This window comes from Haliotis asinina, chromosome 8 (assembly GCF_037392515.1).
Source record: "Haliotis asinina isolate JCU_RB_2024 chromosome 8, JCU_Hal_asi_v2, whole genome shotgun sequence".
NCBI classification, from domain to species: domain Eukaryota; kingdom Metazoa; phylum Mollusca; class Gastropoda; order Lepetellida; family Haliotidae; genus Haliotis; species Haliotis asinina.
In genome coordinates, this window is record NC_090287.1 from 57,219,703 (window position 1) to 57,239,767 (window position 20,065).

General features: G+C 38.2%; 1 protein-coding gene across 1 annotated transcript in view; it reads right to left on the reverse strand.

Moving 5' to 3' along the window:
- Nucleotides 1–748: 748 nt before the first annotated feature.
- LOC137294982 (uncharacterized) overlaps nt 749–20,065 on the reverse strand; it is a 52,939-nt gene continuing 33,622 nt past the window's right edge. Inside the window, exons 2-3 of the mRNA XM_067826216.1 lie at nt 7,515–8,442; nt 749–6,533 (exon numbers count right to left, since the gene is read on the reverse strand). Of these exons, the coding sequence (XP_067682317.1) occupies nt 5,239–6,533; nt 7,515–8,442 (2,223 nt within the window). The 3' untranslated portion in view covers nt 749–5,238. The remainder of the gene's footprint in view (nt 6,534–7,514; nt 8,443–20,065) is intronic.

Consider the following 20,065-nt stretch of genomic DNA (forward strand, 5'->3'; position numbering starts at 1 on the left):
TCAACTACCGAAGCCCTGTGTTATCATGGGTGATTTTAACAGCCACAATCCACTCTGGGGAGGTACACACACCAATTGTAAAGGTAAAATACTTGAGGAATTTATATCTAATAACGACCTGTGCATATTTAATGACGATTCAAGCACATACCTGCATCCAGTCACTGGCACATATTCTTCTTTAGATCTGTCGGTTTCAGATTCTAACCTATTTAATGACTTTGGATGGAAAGTTCACAATGATCTTTGCGGAAGTGACCACTTCCAAACGATACTTTCAGAAACAACTCCATCTGATTCTCCATCATTTACAAGATATAATTTTTCGAAGACTAATTGGTCCTTGTATCAAACTATGTGTAACTCGAAACTACGACCAGAACGTTTCAACGATGAACCTGATTCCATTCAGACATTTTCTGACATTCTAAATGAAATTGCTGATGAGTGTATACCCAAGTCCTCTACGACTCCACGTGTAAGAAAACCATGGTTTAATACAGATTGTAGACAAGCTAGGAAAGCGAGGAAAAAGGCTGAAAAAGTATTTCCGTCACCATCCAACTGTTCACAACTTAAATGAATTTAAAATATTAAATGCGAACGCACGTCGTACCTTCAAACAAAATAAACGCCTTTCTTGGAAGAACTATGTCTTCAAACTTCACTCACGCACACATATATTCAAGGTGTTGAACATGGTTCAGAGAATAAAAGGCAAAGGTTCAAAATCAGCTGTTCACCATCTTAAAGATGGAGATAATTTATTAACTGACAAAACTCAAATTGCAAATAAAATTGGCGAAACTCTTGCCAAAAATTCATCGTTGGCCAATTATGTCCCAGAGTTTCAGAAATACCAGAACCTTAATTTTGATTCCAATAATGGTGAAGATTATAATGAAGTCTTTTCATTACACGAGTTATATACAGCTCTTGAGCAAGCTCATGACACTGCAGCGGGTGATGACAATATTCATTATCAGCTCCTGAAACATTTGCCTGAACCATGTCTGATTACAATTTTAGATATATTTGATAAAATATGGACGTCTCGAAAATTTCCTCCTTCATGGCGTAATGTCATTGTAGTCCCAATACCAAAACATGGCAGGGATCATACAGATCCGTCTAATTACACACCAATATCTCTCACTAGCTGTGTCTGTAAAACCATGGAACGTATGGTGAATAATAGATTAGTTTGGTATCTTGAAACCAATAACCTGATCACAAATATTCAGTCTGGTTTCAGGAAAAGTAGTAGTACCATTGATCATTTGCTACGACTAGAATCCTTTGTTAAAAATGCTCTAGTGCATAAACAACATGCAGTATCGGTTTTCTGTGATCTTGAGAGAGCTTACGATACCACGTGGAAATATGGTATTTTGAAGGATTTACATGACTTCGGTTTAAGGGGTCGTTTACCTCTTTTTATATCACAATTTTTGAAGGACAGGCAAGTTCAAGTCCGTGTGGGTTCTACCCTGTCTGATCAATATAATCAGGATCAGGGTGTTCCACATGTCAGCATTTTGTCTGTTACACTCTGTAGTATCAAGATAAACAGTTTATCCAAGGTTTCAAATGGATCACTTTTTGTGGTTGATTTTCATATTTCTTGTCGTGGTAAAAATATGAATACCGTTGAGCGGCAACTGCAATTGTGTTTAAACAAAATAAACAAATGGTGTCTAGAAAACGGCTTTAAATTTTCTAAATCAAAAACCAATTGTATACATTTCTGTAGAAAATACAAACCTCATAAAGACCCAGAATTGTTTTTAGAAAGCACTCCGATCAAAGTCATTATGGAGGCAAAGTTCTTGGGTCTAATTTTCGAGTCACATTTAACTTTTCTTCCCCAATCTCAAGTCCCTAAAAAATAAATGCCTGAAGGCGCTGGATTTATTAAAAGTCGTTTCTAATTCAAAGTTGGGAGGGGATCAAGCTACCCTCCTCAACTTATATAGATCATTCGTCCGCTCAAAACTTGACTATGGCTCCATCGTGTATGGTGGAGCCTGCAAAAGCAACCTAAAACTATTAGATTCTGTCCATCACCAAGGTCTAAGACTTTGCCTTGGCTCGTTTAGAACCTCTACTGTTGACAGTCTATATGTTGAAGCCGATGAACCATCTCTTACACAACGCCGTATAAAATTATCTTTACAATATATAACAAAGCTATACTCTAACGAATCTAACCCTGCATATAACTGTGTTTTCAATCCTCTCTACGAGGACTTGTACAACAAAAGGTCTTCTCTTGTTCCACCTCTCGGGCACAGAATTAAACCCTTTCTTTCTTCGGCTGTCATTGAGCTGGAAAACATAGCTCCTTGACGTCTCCTTTCTTCTCCTCCTTGGCAGTTGGTTAGGCCACAAGTCGACCTAACATTAACTACATTTGAAAAATCAGAAACGAATGAATAAAAGCATAAACAACAATATATTCAATTGAAACATAAACATAGCAATTATAAATCCTTATTTACAGGTGGGTCCAAGGACGGTGGCGCAGTGGCTTGTGCCACTGTCATTAGATCCAGAACAATATCTTCTAGATTACCAGAAAACAGTTCTATTTTTACAGCTGAAGCTAACGCCATATTAACAGCTGTTAAATATGTTCAAAGACACACTAAACATAAACAGTATATAATCTATTCCGACTCTCTTTCTTGCCTTCAGGCTATTAAAAATATTTCTTGCAAACATCCACTTTTAATAGAAATTATTGAATTATATAATGATCTTGCTACTGGCCAATACGACATCGTCTTCTGTTGGTTACCCAGCCATGTTGTAATTTCTGATAACACTTTGGCTGACGTTGCTGCAAAGGCAGCACTCAACAAATCTGTGACATTACTTCTTATTCCATACACTTATTATAAACCTACCATTAGATCTTACATCCGTGATCTGATGCAGAAGAGATGGGGCATTCAAGTAGGTATCAACAAATTACATGAAATAAAACCCTACATTGGTTACTCCTACCTGGGTTGTCAGTCCAGATTTGAGGAGGTCATTATGCGACGACGTCGCGTTGGCCACACAAGATATACACATAAATATTTGCTTAAACGTGAAGATCCTCCTTTTTGTATCCCATGTGATGAACGAATCACAATCACTATTTTAATTCCTGAACTATGAAGGATCTTTTAATAACACAAATGCTCATCTAATCATAGCATTTTCAAAAAGAATTACTTAGTAGATTTATAAACTGAATTGTAAATAGATAAATATTTTATTATTGGAAGTTTAAATTCGTAACTGTGCTTGTTAGTGCCTGTATATTTCAAATCCCGAACTATGAAGGATCTTTTTAATAATGTCAGTTATCATTTAATCATTGCGTTTTTAAAGGAATTAGATTTATTAAATGACTTGTAAATAACTAAATATTTTATTATCGGTAGGTGATATGAGTAACTGAGATTGTTAGTGGCAGTACCCTCAAAGGGGGTTGAAGTATTGTAAAATTATTGTCCTCCTGAGAGGGTACATAAGACCTGAAACATTCAAAGTAAATTGAAGCTTACCGGGATTTATAAACGTTGTCCCTTCTAGCTAAAATGTTTTATATTTAATTGCTAGTTTTACATGTATATCTGTGATATTCTAATAATTTTACTGTCCTTTGTCGACAGATTTGTAACAAATGCATACATTCCATTTAAATGTTAAATGTTCTCGTCACGATATGGCTGAGATATTGCCGATGTGACGTGAAATATTAACACACTCACTCACTTTTCTTGGTTACCCAGCCACATGGGCATTTCTGGGAACACACTGGCTGACCTTGTTGCTAAAGCAGCGCTGAACAAATCTGTGATATGACATCTTATTATTCCATACACTTATTATAAACCTACCATTAGATCTTACATCCGTGATCTGATGCAGAAGAGGTGGGGCAGTCAAGTAGGTACTAACAAATTACATGAAATAAAACCCTACATTGGTTACTCCTACTTGGGTTATCAGTCCAGATTTGAAGAGGTCATTATGCGACAATGTCGTATTGGCCACACAAGATATACACATAAATATTTGCTTAAAGATCCTCCTTTTTGTATCCCTTGTGATGAAAGAATCACAGTCAAGCATGTTTTGCTTGATTGTGTTGAATATTCCATCACAAGGGATAACTATTTTAATTCCCGAACTATGAAGGATCCTTTAATAACACAAGTTCTCATCTAATCATAGCATTTTCAAAAAGAATTAGATTTATTAACTGAATTGTAAATAGATAAATATTTTATTATTGGAAGTTTAAATTCGTAACTGTGCTTGTTATCCTCAAAGGGGTTTGAAGTACTGTAAAACTGTTGTCCTCCTGAGAGGGTACGTAAGTCCACAAACATTCAAAGTAAATTCAAACTTTCCACGTTTTTAAGCGTAGAATATGTGTCTTTTTAATGTAAGGCTAGATTTCCCAATTTGCTAACGGCTGAGGGAATGATGTAAATCCAGCAAGGGCCCATGCAGGTAGCCAAGGTACTGTAAGTCCCCATGGTCCCTAGTATGGTGATCTACCTTCAGTTGTTAGCAACCTATAGCCCATTTTTATATTGTATTGTCCTCTATAGATAAACTGTTTTAGGTAGAATTACTAGTTTTACACACTTTTCTGTGATATTCTATTTGCACTGTCCTTTGTTGACAGGTTGTTATAATACACATATATTCCATTTCAGTCCTATGTTCTCGACACGATATAGCTGAAATATTGCCGATGTGACGTTAAATATTAACTCACTCACTCACAAAACGTAGAACCTATAACCATAAACTCCCTATTGAAACTGGTAGATGGTAAAATGATCAAGAAAATAAATTATGTACATCATGTAAGAGTAAAATTTGGGGATAAATTTCACTGTATGTGAGAATGCAATGTCCTAAACGAATTACGAAACAAATATCTCACTGCATATTATTAACATCCCACTATTACTTATGTTTATCACATACAAACTAATGCTTGTAAAACTAAATTAACGGAGTGCATGCAAGCCTCATTTCACAAACAAAGCAAGTTTTATGTCACGCATGTGACTCAAGAGAATAAACTTTGACTTGATTTGGGGGTCTGTGTCAGCTCATTATTTAAATATGGGTGGACAACATGGCTCAGCTGATTAATGTACTCATTGAGTCTGTCTTATGGGAGGTCTGTCTTTTGGGAGTGAACCGATGTCACAGGATGGCTTATGGTGTGCTGTTCTCAGCGACATCCATATATGGAGCTATAGGAGGCAGAAGGTCACCATATTTCTGCAGCAATTCCACAGCTAGGTCCAGGGCGTGTGTGGCGTTGTGTGTAAGCACTGTGTTTGCCAGACCACGTGTCCAAGTGTTGTGATATGAAGATAATTTCCGGTATGAGTTGTCAATCAACACGTGAGGAATGTCCAGTAAAGTGCTGAGAATATGACCATGTAATCTGTCTGTAATGACAACACGACCTCGCTGGAGAAATATCAAGCCATTATTGGCCATCAGGAAAGCAGTTTCCATTGCTGTATCTCCTTTTGGTGTTTTCCAATCATTCCAGTCGGAACAGTGTACTGTAATCCCTGACGGAAGTTTTGGCAATTTATATCCAGGAGTCTCTTCGTCTAAACGTTTCAACCACAGAATATCAAAAGAAGGGGAGATAAATCTTGGAACAGCCCCAATCTGAAAGGCCATATCTGGAGCCATCATTAGTGTTGAATTACCTTTGAAGTAAGTCTTTGCGTATCTCAAAGACTGCCTGTCCCTTAGTATCATGGTGAAGTTTCCTTGATTTGTGTACAATTTCTTACAGAATTCAAGCTCTTTTTCAAAATGTTTCCTCAGAAATATGCTCTGGGGAAACAACACCATCTTAAAGTTTGAAAACCTTTTAAATATTTGTTGGCGTAGTTTATCATTTGGAGAATATCCCACCAGGTTTCCACCTCCATGAATTAACACAACAAGGTCATTGTGGGAATAGCTTGAGGTCAGGTTCTTGGCATAGTCAAGATTCTTTTTGGTACAAGCATAAAAGTTACAGTAATACAAAAGTTTTATACCCAGACGCCTCAGGAGATACACCTCACCCGTTGTTATAGCAGGGTCACCTTTGTTTTCAAAAGCTGCAATGTCCAATAGTATTGCATATTTGTAAGGAGATAGTAGATCAGAAAACAAGTTGAAATGAATTCTCTGCGCCTCCCTAATGACTGCAATAGACGATATCAGGCTTGGAGAAAGTGTATCCGTTTCTTCTGGAGTCAGGATTAGTTTTCTTTGGTGAATTTCTCCCACCACTGGCGTGTTCGTGGAAAACTCCGGGATATACTTAGAAAATGCATTCCCTTCAAATGATTTCCCTGCGAACTCGCTGCATTCGGAAGTACTCCCTGGTATGAAATATCGATATACATCATGGATGTTGCTTGTGCTGATGAAGGATCCCACAATGATAGCACAGAAGCAGAGACCGGAAAGCCCCAGTAAACACCTTCCAACGATTTCTGAGAGGTAAACAGAAAGAATACGTATGCATGTGGATAATTTTATATATATATATATATATATATGACCGAATTTAGAATCCAATTTCCTTGTTCCTTATTCGAAATATAGATCTTCACATTCTGTCATGACTTTGGAGACTATTATTTTTTTATCGCAATGACCTTTTCTACACTGAAACTTTCTCTGAAAATTAACATGAGCTTTTGACGTTTTGAAGTGTGTTGGTTAATCCCACATGAATGGATACATTTTTTAGCAGTTAGGATAATAGGGTTTAATAATCTATCTGTGTGTAATGTTCCAAACCAAACAGGACATTTTGTTATTTTAGTTGTATTCTCAATATGATTATTCAGCCAGACTTCAAGTTCATTCCACAATGTTTGTATTACTCTACATTCCCAGTAAACATGACACATATTCTCATTCAGCTCATTACAAAAGCAGCAAACAGAATTGTCAACGAGTTTCATTGTAAATAGTTCATTTTTATTATAGATAATGCCGTGTAAAAACATTTATTGGCAATCAAGTAGTTTAACAACCTTCTAACCATTTCTATAACTGATAAATATCTGATTCCAATCAAAAGTAATATTCTTACCATTTAAGACACAGTTTAGGTAAATCTATATCTAAAATCAAAGCGTCATTAAAATGACTCTATTTCTAGAGTGTTTAATAGTATATTTCCAAATATCAGGAAGTATATTCAAAACATGAAAATGGTCCAGTTATGTGCTTTTAATATCATACTTTCCCATGCATCCGTATAGTTTGTTTCTCTACTCACACCGAAGAAGCAACTGTGTCCTAAAGGTAGACTATTTGCCTGAAACGTTCCATATCAATAATACAAGTAAATGCTTGTAGATGTCAACGACCCCAGTAAATATAGTCAACGCGTATTGAAAATGTTCATATTAATTTGTTGTCTAAAATGCTACATTGCAATTATTAAATAGCAAAATACTTACTTGATGGTAGACCGATGATGGAGAAGGCGATTCCTTTTTTGTCCAAGACAAAGATAGTTAAACCAAAGGCACAGATACCAAGTCCAATAAAGTTAGCAAGCGTTGCCTCCCTTTGTCCTGCTGAGTAAAGCATCAGCACAACGAGGACCCTTTTAAAGATGTTGGCGACAGAGTGACTGACTACGGACATGTAGAGAAGCACGACGTTGGTGGAGATGTAGGAGTAGATGACGTGGAAGACGCTGGAGCAGAGCCCTGTGTTAACCAAGAATGAGATAAAGGTAGACAGACGTTTTTGTGAAGTAAGAGAGTTAGTGCCAAGAGCAAAGACAACACAAACAGCTGCAATGCCGAATACAAATGTCTTTGATCTCAGCTGGATGTTTAAATTGGAAGAGTCCTTTTGTTCCATTTTGATGGCAACGTTTCTCAAAGTCAGGATTAGATTGGACGTGAAGGCCACAACAATACCAGCAGCTGTTAAGGGTGTGTTAAAGGAATTTCCACAGAAACCAACAGCGCCACCTATGATGATAGGAAGTGTTATATAGGCGGATGGTGCTATAGATGTTCCTAAAGCTAGACGCTGAAAAATGGCACTTGTTACTGGTTCCAGGAGCTTTATGGCGAATGTTGACGACGCATGCACCATGGTCATGCTGTAGTTTGTTGCCATGGTAGCGAAAGCGTGGCAGGAAACCTTCACCCATAATATCTTTTTGGCCTCTGAGGAACGTGTGTGCCACAGACGTAGGTCGGTGAGTAGACAGCACATGGTACACTGACACAGTGTAATGATAAACGCCAATAGAAACCCATTATCTTGGAAGTTGGCAGATGTCGTCAGGAAGAGATAGGTAGACTGGTGGCAAAAGAATGAAGTCACGGCCCAGCTGATGAATGCTCCGGAACCAAAGACGAACGTCCACTGAAAATGTTATTCATTGTGCAATTTAGATTAGCTTGGTAATGTTCATATCAATAATAAATCGAGGACAAAATCTAAAAAGTCATAAAGGTATTTATCTGATAGAATAAGGAGATATTCGAGTAGAATCAGAGTGTGCCTGAATGTCAGCTGTACTGCTGGGACATTGCGTGTGAGTGAGTGAGTTAATATTTAACATAACATCGGGAATATTTCAGCCATATCGTGACGAGAACATTTAACACTGAAATGGATGATATGTATTTCATAAATAAACCTGTCAACAAAGGACAGTAAAACAGCTAGAATATCACAGTTACAATTTCAAAACTAGTGTGGAAACTTAAAACTAATATTACTATTTGGACAACACAATATAAAACACGGGCTATATATCACCAACGACGAAGGTAGATCACCATAATAGGGACCATGGGGACTTACAGTACATTTGCTTCCTGCACGGACCCTAGCTGGATTTACATCATCCCTTCAGTCGTTAGCAATTCAGGAAATCTAGCCATAAATTAAAAAGACAGGTATTCTACAATTAGAAACAGTGGAACGTTTTGATGTATCTTAAATGTTTAGGGACTTACGTACCTTCTCAGGAGGACAATAATTTTACAATGCTTTAACTTATTAAGGCCGAGAGACGCGTATGTGGGGCAAATTAATTAGCTTCTCACAGCGAGAGCCGCGTATTGGGGGTTATAAAAAGCACCTCTTACTCAGCGAGAGCCGCGTATTGGGGGTGATAAAAAGCACCTCCCATTCAGCCAGAGCCGCGTATTGGGGGTTTTGAATTTTAGATTTGTTTTGTACCTATTATTTCCATCAATTCAGCAGTAATGATCAAAGATTGGCTTTTCTTACGAGAGAGGTTACTTTCTGTATTAATCAGGAGAACTATTAATGTGTTTTGATAACAATTGCTTGCAATGTCGGGGGCTTATACTGGCAAATGAACACATGTCTGAGAGAAAGGGGATTATGAGATGTTACAAGAGGTAAGTCTTTGTTACTCGTCATTGGGAGTGAATACTAAGATACTATGTTTACACATTGATTGAATTGACGGTGACAAGGTTACAAAACTTTCTTCTAAATTAAATTAGTCATTCATTTTGTGGAGTCCATTGTCAATCTTCTGAAATTCAAAACAAATATAAGTATTTAGCCCACGCCCCATCACCTGCCATGTGCTCTGTGACAGGTATCTCATGATACGATTGGTCATAGATAACAAATCAGGGACTATATTGAACAGTTAAGATACAAAACGTCCTATTCGGGAACTTTGATGACGCCCATCCCATAACCCTTTGTCTTATGTATGTGCAAGGAATAGCAATATACAATGTGCATACATGTATGTTCGTGTGATAACGTATATTTACTGCGTTAAATCTAGATGAACCAAAGTGACAAACTGTGAATCTGTTCCATGTAAGTCACACATTAGCTTATTTGTACTTACCTTAAAATATTCAGTATATACTTGCAACGCATCAGCGAAAACGCTTCTTTCATAGAAGATTATTAGGCATGTGCGTAAATTCTTCTTTACTGCCACTGACATAGGTGTTTCGAACAATTCAACCTCACACAATGATATGGGAGGGACAATTTGTTTAATTATGTCTTACATAAAAAGAATACAAACATGTGTTAAGAAAATGCACTCGCCACCGAAAGTCTACAAGAGAAAGTGTAATAAAATTGCGTAAAACGTTACATATATTACATGTATTCACTCCTGCTTTTTTTCAACGTATACCTGTACGACGCAATTAAACAATTAAACAATCAGGACTTGCTCGTATGACGAGACAGTTTCCTGTAATCTCCGAAACCTGCCAGTGATGTCAGGCGTGAATAACCCTAATTAGTCTCGCCACAGCCAGCCAGGCAATCAGCACGGGGTTCCAGGTGTTGAGCAGTGAAGTGGCTCTCGGGCTTAATGAGTTAACCCCCCTCGAGGATACAGCCACTAACACTCTAAGTTACTAATTCAAACTTCCAAGAATAAAATATTTATCTATTTACAATTCATTTAGCAAATCTGAGCCTTTCAAAAATGCAATAATTAAATGTGAGCTATCATTATTAAAAAGATCCTTCAAAGTTCGTTAAAAAAATTATCCCTTGTGATGGAATATTCAATACAGTCAAGAACGACATGCTTTACTGTGATTCTTTCATCACAAGGGATACAAAACAGAGAATCTTCACCTTTTAATAAATATTCGCGAATATACCTCGTATGACCAACACGACATCGTCGCATAATGACCTCCTCAAATCTGGACTGACAACCCAAGTAAGTATAACCGATATAAGGTTTTATTGCATGTAATTTATATTATTTATACCTACCTGGGTATCCAACTTCTTCTGCATCAGATCACGGATATAAGATCTTATTGTAGCTTTATAATCTGAGTATGAAATAAGACGTGGTGTCACAGATTTGTTGAGTGCTGCCTTAGCAGCCATTGTGTTACCAGAAATGCCTACGTGACTGGGTAACCAACAAAGGACGATGTCGCACTGGCCAGTAGCAAGATTAATATACAATTCAATAATTTCAATTTAATATGGATGTGTACAAGAAATATTTTTAATAACCTGAAGGCAAGAAAGAGAGTCGGAATAGATTATATACTGTTTATGTTTAGTGTGTCTTTCAATATATTTAAGAGCAGTTAGTATGGCGTTAGCTTCAGCTGTAAAAATAAAACTGTTGTCTAGTAATCTAGAAGATATTGTTCTGGATCCAATGACAATGGCACAAGCCACTGCGCCACCGTCCTTGGACCCACCTGTAAATAAGGGCTTATAATTGCTATATTTATGTTTTAATTGATTATATTCTTGTTTGTATTGTAGTTCATTAGTGATGATAGTACTATGTATGTTCAACATCAAAAATTGATGGTGCCGACCATGGTGCTGACCTAATTTGTTAACCTTATTACAACAAGGGGTATTTATAGAATTAACCAAGTAGGAGACAACCCTAAAGCTTATAGTGTTAGCTTATAAATGTGGGTTTTGTGTTATTTTACTTCATTTAACACGTAATCATGCCAGATGAAGGATGGGAAGGCTATTTGTCCAGTATTTACTTTAATCCCAAACATCCAGCCTCCTTCTCGGGGCCAACTAAGTTATATCACATGGTGAAAAAGGATGGCAAATTTGAAATCAGTTCACATCACATCAAGAAATGGCTCGCATCTCAAGATGGCTATTCACTTCAGCGACCTTTGAGATACGGATTCAAACGGAACAGAGTGATAGCTACGGGATTGAATGATCGCTGGGATATTGATTTGGCTGATGTTTCAAATATTGCTTCAGAAAATGATGGAGTGAAATATTTACTGATAGTTATCAATGTGTTTACTCGTTTTCTTTGGGTACAACCATTGAAAACTAAAACTCCAGATGCTGTTATTAAAGCACTGAAGAGGATATTTTCCAGAGGTACTCTACCAAATATCATAAGGTCTGACAAAGGTCGCGAATTTGATAACAAGAAAGTGAGATCCTTCCTAGCCAGCAAGGGAATTAGATACTATGTCACTCAAAATGAGACAAAGGCGTCTTATGCAGAGAGGGTGATACGGACTCTCAAGACAACCATGTACAGATACTTTACTTACAAGCAAACATACCACTATCTACACATTTTACAAGATCTTGTAAGGGACTACAACCATAGACCCCATAGATCGCTGAATGAACGACCACCTGCTGATATCAACAAAGTCAATGAACCTATTGTTTGGAAAGAACAGTACATTGATCCCCTCATCAAACAAGTCAAACACAAAGCAGAGAAGATGAATGAAAGCAGACGGAAACCCTTCAAGTTCAAAGTAGGAGATCAAGTAAGGCTGTCACATTTGAGACGCCCCTTTCAACGCGACTATCAGGAGAAATGGACAGAGGAAATATTCGTTATAAGAAGACGCTACTACAGAGATGGGTTACCAGTCTATAAAGTCAAGGATATGGCAGGGGATCACGTCACTGGTTCCTTCTATGCAAATGAACTTCAGAAAGTCTATAAGCCTGCAAACACCATGTGGCGTGTGGAGAAAGTTTTAAAGAAGAGGAAACGAGCTGGTCGGAGAGAGGTTTTTGTGAAATGGATGGGCTATCCTAAAAAATTCAACAGCTGGGTCCCAGAGACAGATGTCCAGGAGGTATAAATAGGACAAACTTGTTCTATGTTCAGATGATGTCTATGCACCATGGGGTCAACGTCATGTCCTGAATGTGGAAAGGTATTTTCAAGAAAGGATGCCATGTATCGTCACCGGCGGAATACACACTTGACTAAATCCAGTGCAGCATATCCACCACCACCAAGGACTCCACTGACACCACCACCACCACCACCACCAAGGACTCCACTGACACCACCACCACCACCACCACCACCACCACCAAGGACTCCACTGACACCACCACCACCACCACCACCACCACCACCACCACCAAGGACTCCACTGACACCACCACCACCACCACCACCACCAAGGACTCCACTGACACCACCACCACCACCACCACCACCAAGGACTCCACTGACACCACCACCACCACCACCACCACCACCACCAAGGACACCACTGACACCACCACCACCACCACCAAGGACTCCACTGACACCACCACCACCACCACCAAGGACACCACCGCCACCAACAGCAACGTTACTTAAGGGATACAATGGTTTAGAACATTTCAAGTTTGCCATCCCCTCTAATGCAGTTGTTGTGGGTCCTACTGGCAGTGGTAAATCTATGTTTGTTTACAACCTTCTCATGCAAGGATGTATACAGCCAGCACCTAATCACATTATCTGGTGCTATACTCAATGGCAGCCCCTGTACCAGGTGATCTGTGAACAGTTACCCCATGTGATGTTTGTGAAAGGAATTCCTTTAAGTTACAATGTACTTGACGACACCTACTTAGATGCAAGAAACAACAACATGATTGTGTTGGATGACTTGATGTCTGAAGCCAAGGATGACAAACGTGTCAGTCAGCTATTTACCCGAACCTCTCATCACAAAAATGTCATTATCTTCTTGCTGCTACAAAATCTGTTTCCACGAGGGAAAGAATCACGTGACATTGCTCTGAATTCGCACTATGTGACCCTTTTTAATTCGCCAGTGGATAGACTTCAGGTTCAACTGTTTGCTAGACGCATTTTCCCAAACAATGCGGATAGGTTTTTGTCAGCCTATGAGACAGCTGTTCAAAGACCGTATGGGAATCTGACACTTGATCTACGACCCACTACTCTTGAATCAGAACGACTACAACCAAATATACTATCAAAAGATGACAGAGGACCATCTCAAATGGAGAGAAAAGGACCGCCAGTATCGAGACAGTTGGAGACTTTCAGCAAGAGTATAAAAGAGGAGCCAAATGAGTTCTTGCATCAGTTTACAGCAGACACTGCAAAGGTGAACATCTCTGACCCTGTTGCCACTGACAGCCTTGAAGACAACCTTGAAGACGAGAACATGCCTTCCTGTGACGAGTGTGGAATTGTATTTGAGAACAATCACGACCTCCAGCGTCATGTGAGAACTTGGTGTCCCGAGAATGATGGTGAACCTTTAAAGAAACGGACTAAAACTGAATCCATCAGTGAAAGCAAAGATGACATCCTACGCCCTATTGAAACATCTAACGCCACTGGCATTGACAAAGAGAGAGAAGTGAAGGGTATTGAATTCATGTGGGATCAGACACTGAAAAGCTGTAAGGGCGACATCTTGAGAAAGAGGGAGGAATACGAAGATAAAGGCAAGAGTGAGAGATGGATTGAGAACAAACTGAAGAAGTGCTGGGAACAGACATTCTTGGAAAGACTTGTAAGAGCCATCAGGTTCGCCAGCTATTTTGGTTATGGACCGCTCTTCAAGCCTCTTTTTGAGAAAGTGAGAGCTCTGGACCCTGACATGGATCATGCAGATATGGATGCTAAAATCACACAGTGGATGAAACCAATAGTGAAGGATATCCTTTCCAAGGTGGACCTGTCCAAGGTTGAAGACATAGAACTTGATGAACAATCTGACAATGAACCTTCAGACGATGAACTTTGAGAAGTCATGAAAAAACACTTGTGGTTGTATATGACACATATGTACACCGAATATCTAATCACTAACAAGAATGTAATGTATGTTTGTGTTTATCCCTGTATTGATGTCTTTACGTAATAAAATGTGTACATAACACGGCAGGGTTGGGGTTTTTTTTTTCAAATTTATTTATGGGAACCTTTGTGATTCATACTTAGCCAACTTTTGAGTTGAGTTGTTCTTAAGCATGCCAAAATCCATGTTTTATATATGGAGACCTGCGATAGAAGTAGTAATCTTTGAATGCTAAGTCACCGGTAATATAACAACACTCATAAAAAATAACACAAATCTAAATAAACATTAAACTATTTATTTCATGATCACACAAACATAATATGATAATCACAAAATTCTACTCAAACCTACGATGTAAGTTAATAGAACTAATACCTGTATAACCTTTATATCATAGAGTTTACATAAAGCATTCAAATATATTCACAATCACACAGACATACAAACACCAAATGTTAAACATACATCAGAATAACTGACAGCTATGACCATGAAGTGCATCGAGGCGAGAATAAGACTTCTTACACTGCTCACACTGAAATCTCTTGTTGTCATGTACGGTCCGAACATGACGTAAAAGGGATTTATTCTGTGTAAATGTCCGATTACACAGGTGACAATGGTGCAGCATGGAATGTGTTGGTTGCCGTTGAGTACGCTGCTCTGACGTTTTCACATTTCGGGTGGCTAACAGTTCAATGCGTTTTAGGTTCACTTCGGGATCATTTGCACAGTGGTGATTTGAAGCCCATATTTCCAGCTCTTGTAAGGATTTCACCTTGTTGAGGAAATCTCGCTTCTGCTCCATCTAAAAGGAATGTAAAACTTTATTTATAATGTGCACTTTACTCAAAACATTATTATGTAAGTACATTTGCTAATATAGAAACTATATTATTATAGTACTTAGGGATGTACATATTTAAACATTACATGGCGGATGAGAATTCTTATTTTGAACATGCAGTTGAAACTAATCATAGGAAATTGGCTCTTACCCTTAGGTGATAGGTATCAGTTGTTTCTGTGAGAGATCTCTTCAAAACCTTCCGAATTGTTCAGCTGCTGGTTACCGAATGAAATTGTAATCTTGTGCCAGCCTTTTTTCACACTCATGCTAAAGTATGAGTTCATGTTATATAGTTCATATGCACACATCATATGTATTTTTTAGATTTAACATTTAGCAGCATAACTTAAAGAATAAACAAGGAGCAGTATTTTACCCCTTCCCGTTAGCAATGTTATCGTCATATGTAGTTCAGACATGTTTCAACATGTGTAACCTGTTCAAACCAGACAATCGTACACCAAGTAATCTAACACTAATGAGTGAGTCACGTCATAATGAGAGTACCCTTAGTCACTGGGAGCTGGTTTTCAGTAACTCTATTCAAAGATGCATTGCGAACATCAGAGACCAGCTTCTCGCATCATTTGAACGGGGACGCTCTCTCATTTACCATGACTAACCCATCTCGAAGTGAGCTACGGGAGCGACCTCCATATGAGACATGTACACTTCCATTATTCTCATACAGTCGGGTTTAGAACCATCAGTCAGCCTCCCTAGCCGGTGCCGACAGATCTTATTAAATCATAATCAAATTACCCTTAAGTAACATGTGGCGATTTCCCTTAAACTATCACTTCATTCATTTACTTCCCGTAAGAATGTTATATAGCAAAATAACCCTGTATGATATCACCTTACTTCAAATAGGAAATACATTTAGTCTGTCTAACACTAATGAGTGAGTCACGTCATAATGAGAATTCCCTTAGTCACTGAGAGCTGGTTTCAGTAACTCTATTCAAGATGCATTGCGAACATCAGAGACCAGGTTCTCGCATCATTTGAATGGGGACACTTTCTCATTTACCATGACTTACTCAATTCGAAGTGAGCTACGGGAGCGACCTCCATATGAGACGTGTACACTTCCATTATTCTCTTACAGTCGGGTTTAGAACCATCAGTCAGCCTCCCTAGCCGGTGAATGAACAAGAAATAATTCTCACCCACGAGCAATATATAGTACCTAGTGGGGATGTATAACTTAAAACAGATAAATACATCAGTTTTAAAGCAAAGGATATAATTCATTCATACCAAGCTTTAACACTACACCTGTCTCTCGCTAACGGTAGGAGAGAAGCTGTGACCGGCACAAAGTATCTGTCTCCCGAGAGCTTGTAAAAAACGCGAACTTCTTGAGCGGTGTCAGCTAATGAAATGAGAAACAAGACAGGTTTTCTGATGCAATGTCAGCGCAGCGCGTTCTCTTCTCACGTCCTGTTCGGTCGCTCGTCTTCTGCTGGCGTGATTTGAAATTAGTAAAACCTTTCACAAAAGTCAGCGAAGGGAGGGTTCATTTCCACCGGGGGGTTAGCGAGGTGGCATTCATTCATAGTTTAAGCCTACTCACGTTAAATGGGTCAGTGAATCACCCCTTTATCATTAACTCGACCAACCGTTACCCAAAGCCCCGCGCTGTGGACCCAGTGGAATGCATTGTAAGAGATATCTGGATAACACGTTATGATAATACTTCACAGCTGTTTGTTGGTGAAATCATCGAGTAACCATATAGTTGCCATATCGCTGTAGAGGGGTGCGAGAGTTTGTCGCCTCTCTGTCTCTCTGTATATCGGTTTGCGGTATACACTGAGTTTGCGTAAAATATTCTCAATGTTTAATAAGTTTTGTAATTTAGTGTGTGAGGTCATGTATGTGTATCGCAGCTTAGTTTATCGTGGACTGATGACAAAGCAATGTGAGCTAGCTGTAAGTGAAAGGGTGTGGGCGGTAAGTTTGAAATACATATACATCTTCAACATGTCTCAACCTGTCTAAACCAGATGATCACTCCTTGATTTCAAATGCAAACTACTTATTGTGACCTGCTTTTTTAAGCGCACAACGGTTGTGTGTAGTAATAACTGAGGATTCATTTTAACTAATTGTCTTCTGATGTATATGTCGATGTTTCAATGGCTTAAATAAACTCACTTATGAAGTTTACAACAATAATTAAATCACAATTTGACTGATTTTGTAATCACATTTGGTTCACCTGCTGTGTACGAGAGGCAAAGCGTAGAGTTATACCATTTTGCCATGGCCCTTCATAGCTATTAAACATACACAGGTACGTTAACGTGGCGTGACTGTACACCGAGAATTGCTTGGCCTGATCTAGATTTGTGTGTAAATAACGGACAAGTATATCTATTTTTAGCGTGACAGGCGGGTTTAGTGAATGCAACCGTCAGTCAACCAGTGGCCCGCGCTTTCCTTATCGCGCACCTCTTCTTCAATTGTGTGACGTCATCCAAAACAACGGCACCGTGGTCGGCACCATCATTTTTTGATGTTGAACATACATAGTACTATCATCACATTAGTTTCTGATTTTTTAAATGTAGTTAATGTTAGGTCGATGTGTGGCCTAACCAACTGCCAAGGAGGAGAAGACCCGTGAAGGTCCCGGGGTAGAATAGGCCTTCAGCAACCCATACTTGCCATAAAAGGCGACTCAGCTTGTCGTAAGAGGCGACTAACGGGATCGGGTGGTCAGGCTCGCTGACTTGGTTGACACATGTCATCGGTTCCCAATTGCGCAGATCGATGCTCATGTTGTTGATCACTGGATTGTCTGGTCCAGACTCGATTATTTACAGACCGCCGCCATATAGCTGTAATATTGCTGAGTGCGGCGTAAAACTAAACTCACTCACTCACCCAAGGAGGAGAAGACAGAAGACGGGAGGCAGCTATATATTCCAGCTCAATGCCGGCTGCAGAACGAAATGGTTTAATTCTTAAACCAAGAGGTGGAACAAGAGAAGATTTCTTTTTGTATAAATCCTCATACAGAGAACTGAAAACACAGTTATATGCAGGGTTTGACTCACTGGAATATAATTTTGTTACATACTGTAAAGCTAGTTTTATACGTCGCTGCTCAAGAGATGGCTCATCAGCCTCAACGTACAGGCCGTCAACAAGTGAAGTTCGAAAGGAGCCAAGACAAAGTTTTAGACCTTGATGGTGAACAGAATCTAAAAGTTTTAGGTTTAGGTTGCTTTTACATGCTCCACCATATACAATGGAGCCATAATCAAGTTTTGACCGGATCAGTGATCCATAAAGCTGCAGGAGGTTAGCTTGATCCCCTCCACACTTAGAATTTGAAACGATTTTCAACAAGTCAAGTTTCTTCATGCATTTAGTTTTGAGGGATTTGATATATGGTAGAAAAGTTAAATGTGAGTCAAAAATTATTCCCAAGAACTTGGCCTCCTTAAATTTTTTATGGGAGATCCATTTAGAAACAGTTCAGGATCTTTATGTGGTTTATATTTTCTACAGAAGTGTATACAATTAGTTTTGGATTTAGAAAAAAAAATTATTTTTTTTATTATTATTATTATCCATTCAACTCAGTAGACAGTTACACAAATAAATGATGCAACAGCACAAGTACACAATAAGACAAAAGTTCATATGGATAAAAGTTATACATACTGGATATATGGCAGCAGTTCTGACCATTTTCTGTCAAATGGTAACATTTTATTATTCTTAGTAGCAATAAACTTTTCAGTTTTGAAAATATCACTCAGTATTTTTATAAATGCATCCAGTGATAACTTGGTGTTTTTAATACTTGATACATGAATGTATTTTTTACCAGCAAGAAGTATATGGTTCATTAAGTCAGTATTATTTCCACCAATTAAGACTGTATATTTTGTCAGGGTAAATGTTTCTGTTGTTTTATTGTCAATATATTCTTTCAGTTTCAACCAGAATGTTTTCACACATTCACATTCCCAATAAATATGTATCAAATTTTCAGACACTAAGTTACAAAAAGAGCAAAGTTCATCACCAACTAATTTCATTTTCAGTAATTCTTTTTTTTTGTGTATATAATATTATGAATAAATTTAAATTGAAAGTCAATCAATTTAGTATCTTTTGTGCATCTTCTATAATCTTCCCATGGGAATATATTCCCATGGGATTACAGTGTCAAAGAGTTGTTGCCATTTTTCACATGTAGAATTTTCAGTACTTATAAGCTTATCATAGAAATATCTTGACCTCTTTGGTGCTGAAAGTAAACATATCAGTGGTGTGCTGAGATAGTGATTATGAACAATCAATTGATTATTTCTAATAGTATCTTTCCATTTTCTTGTTATATTTGAAAGAACCTGGTAGTAATCAAGAACTGTGCCTTTGATTTTGTAAGTTTTCTTAAGTTCATTAAATGACAAAATACCTTGATCATTACATAAGTCTCTTATAGAGTGAATACCCTTAAAATCCCAATGTCTTATAATAAAATTACTATTTTGGAATTGATGGTTGAACCAAAGGGGTTCAGATAAGATTTGATTAATATCTG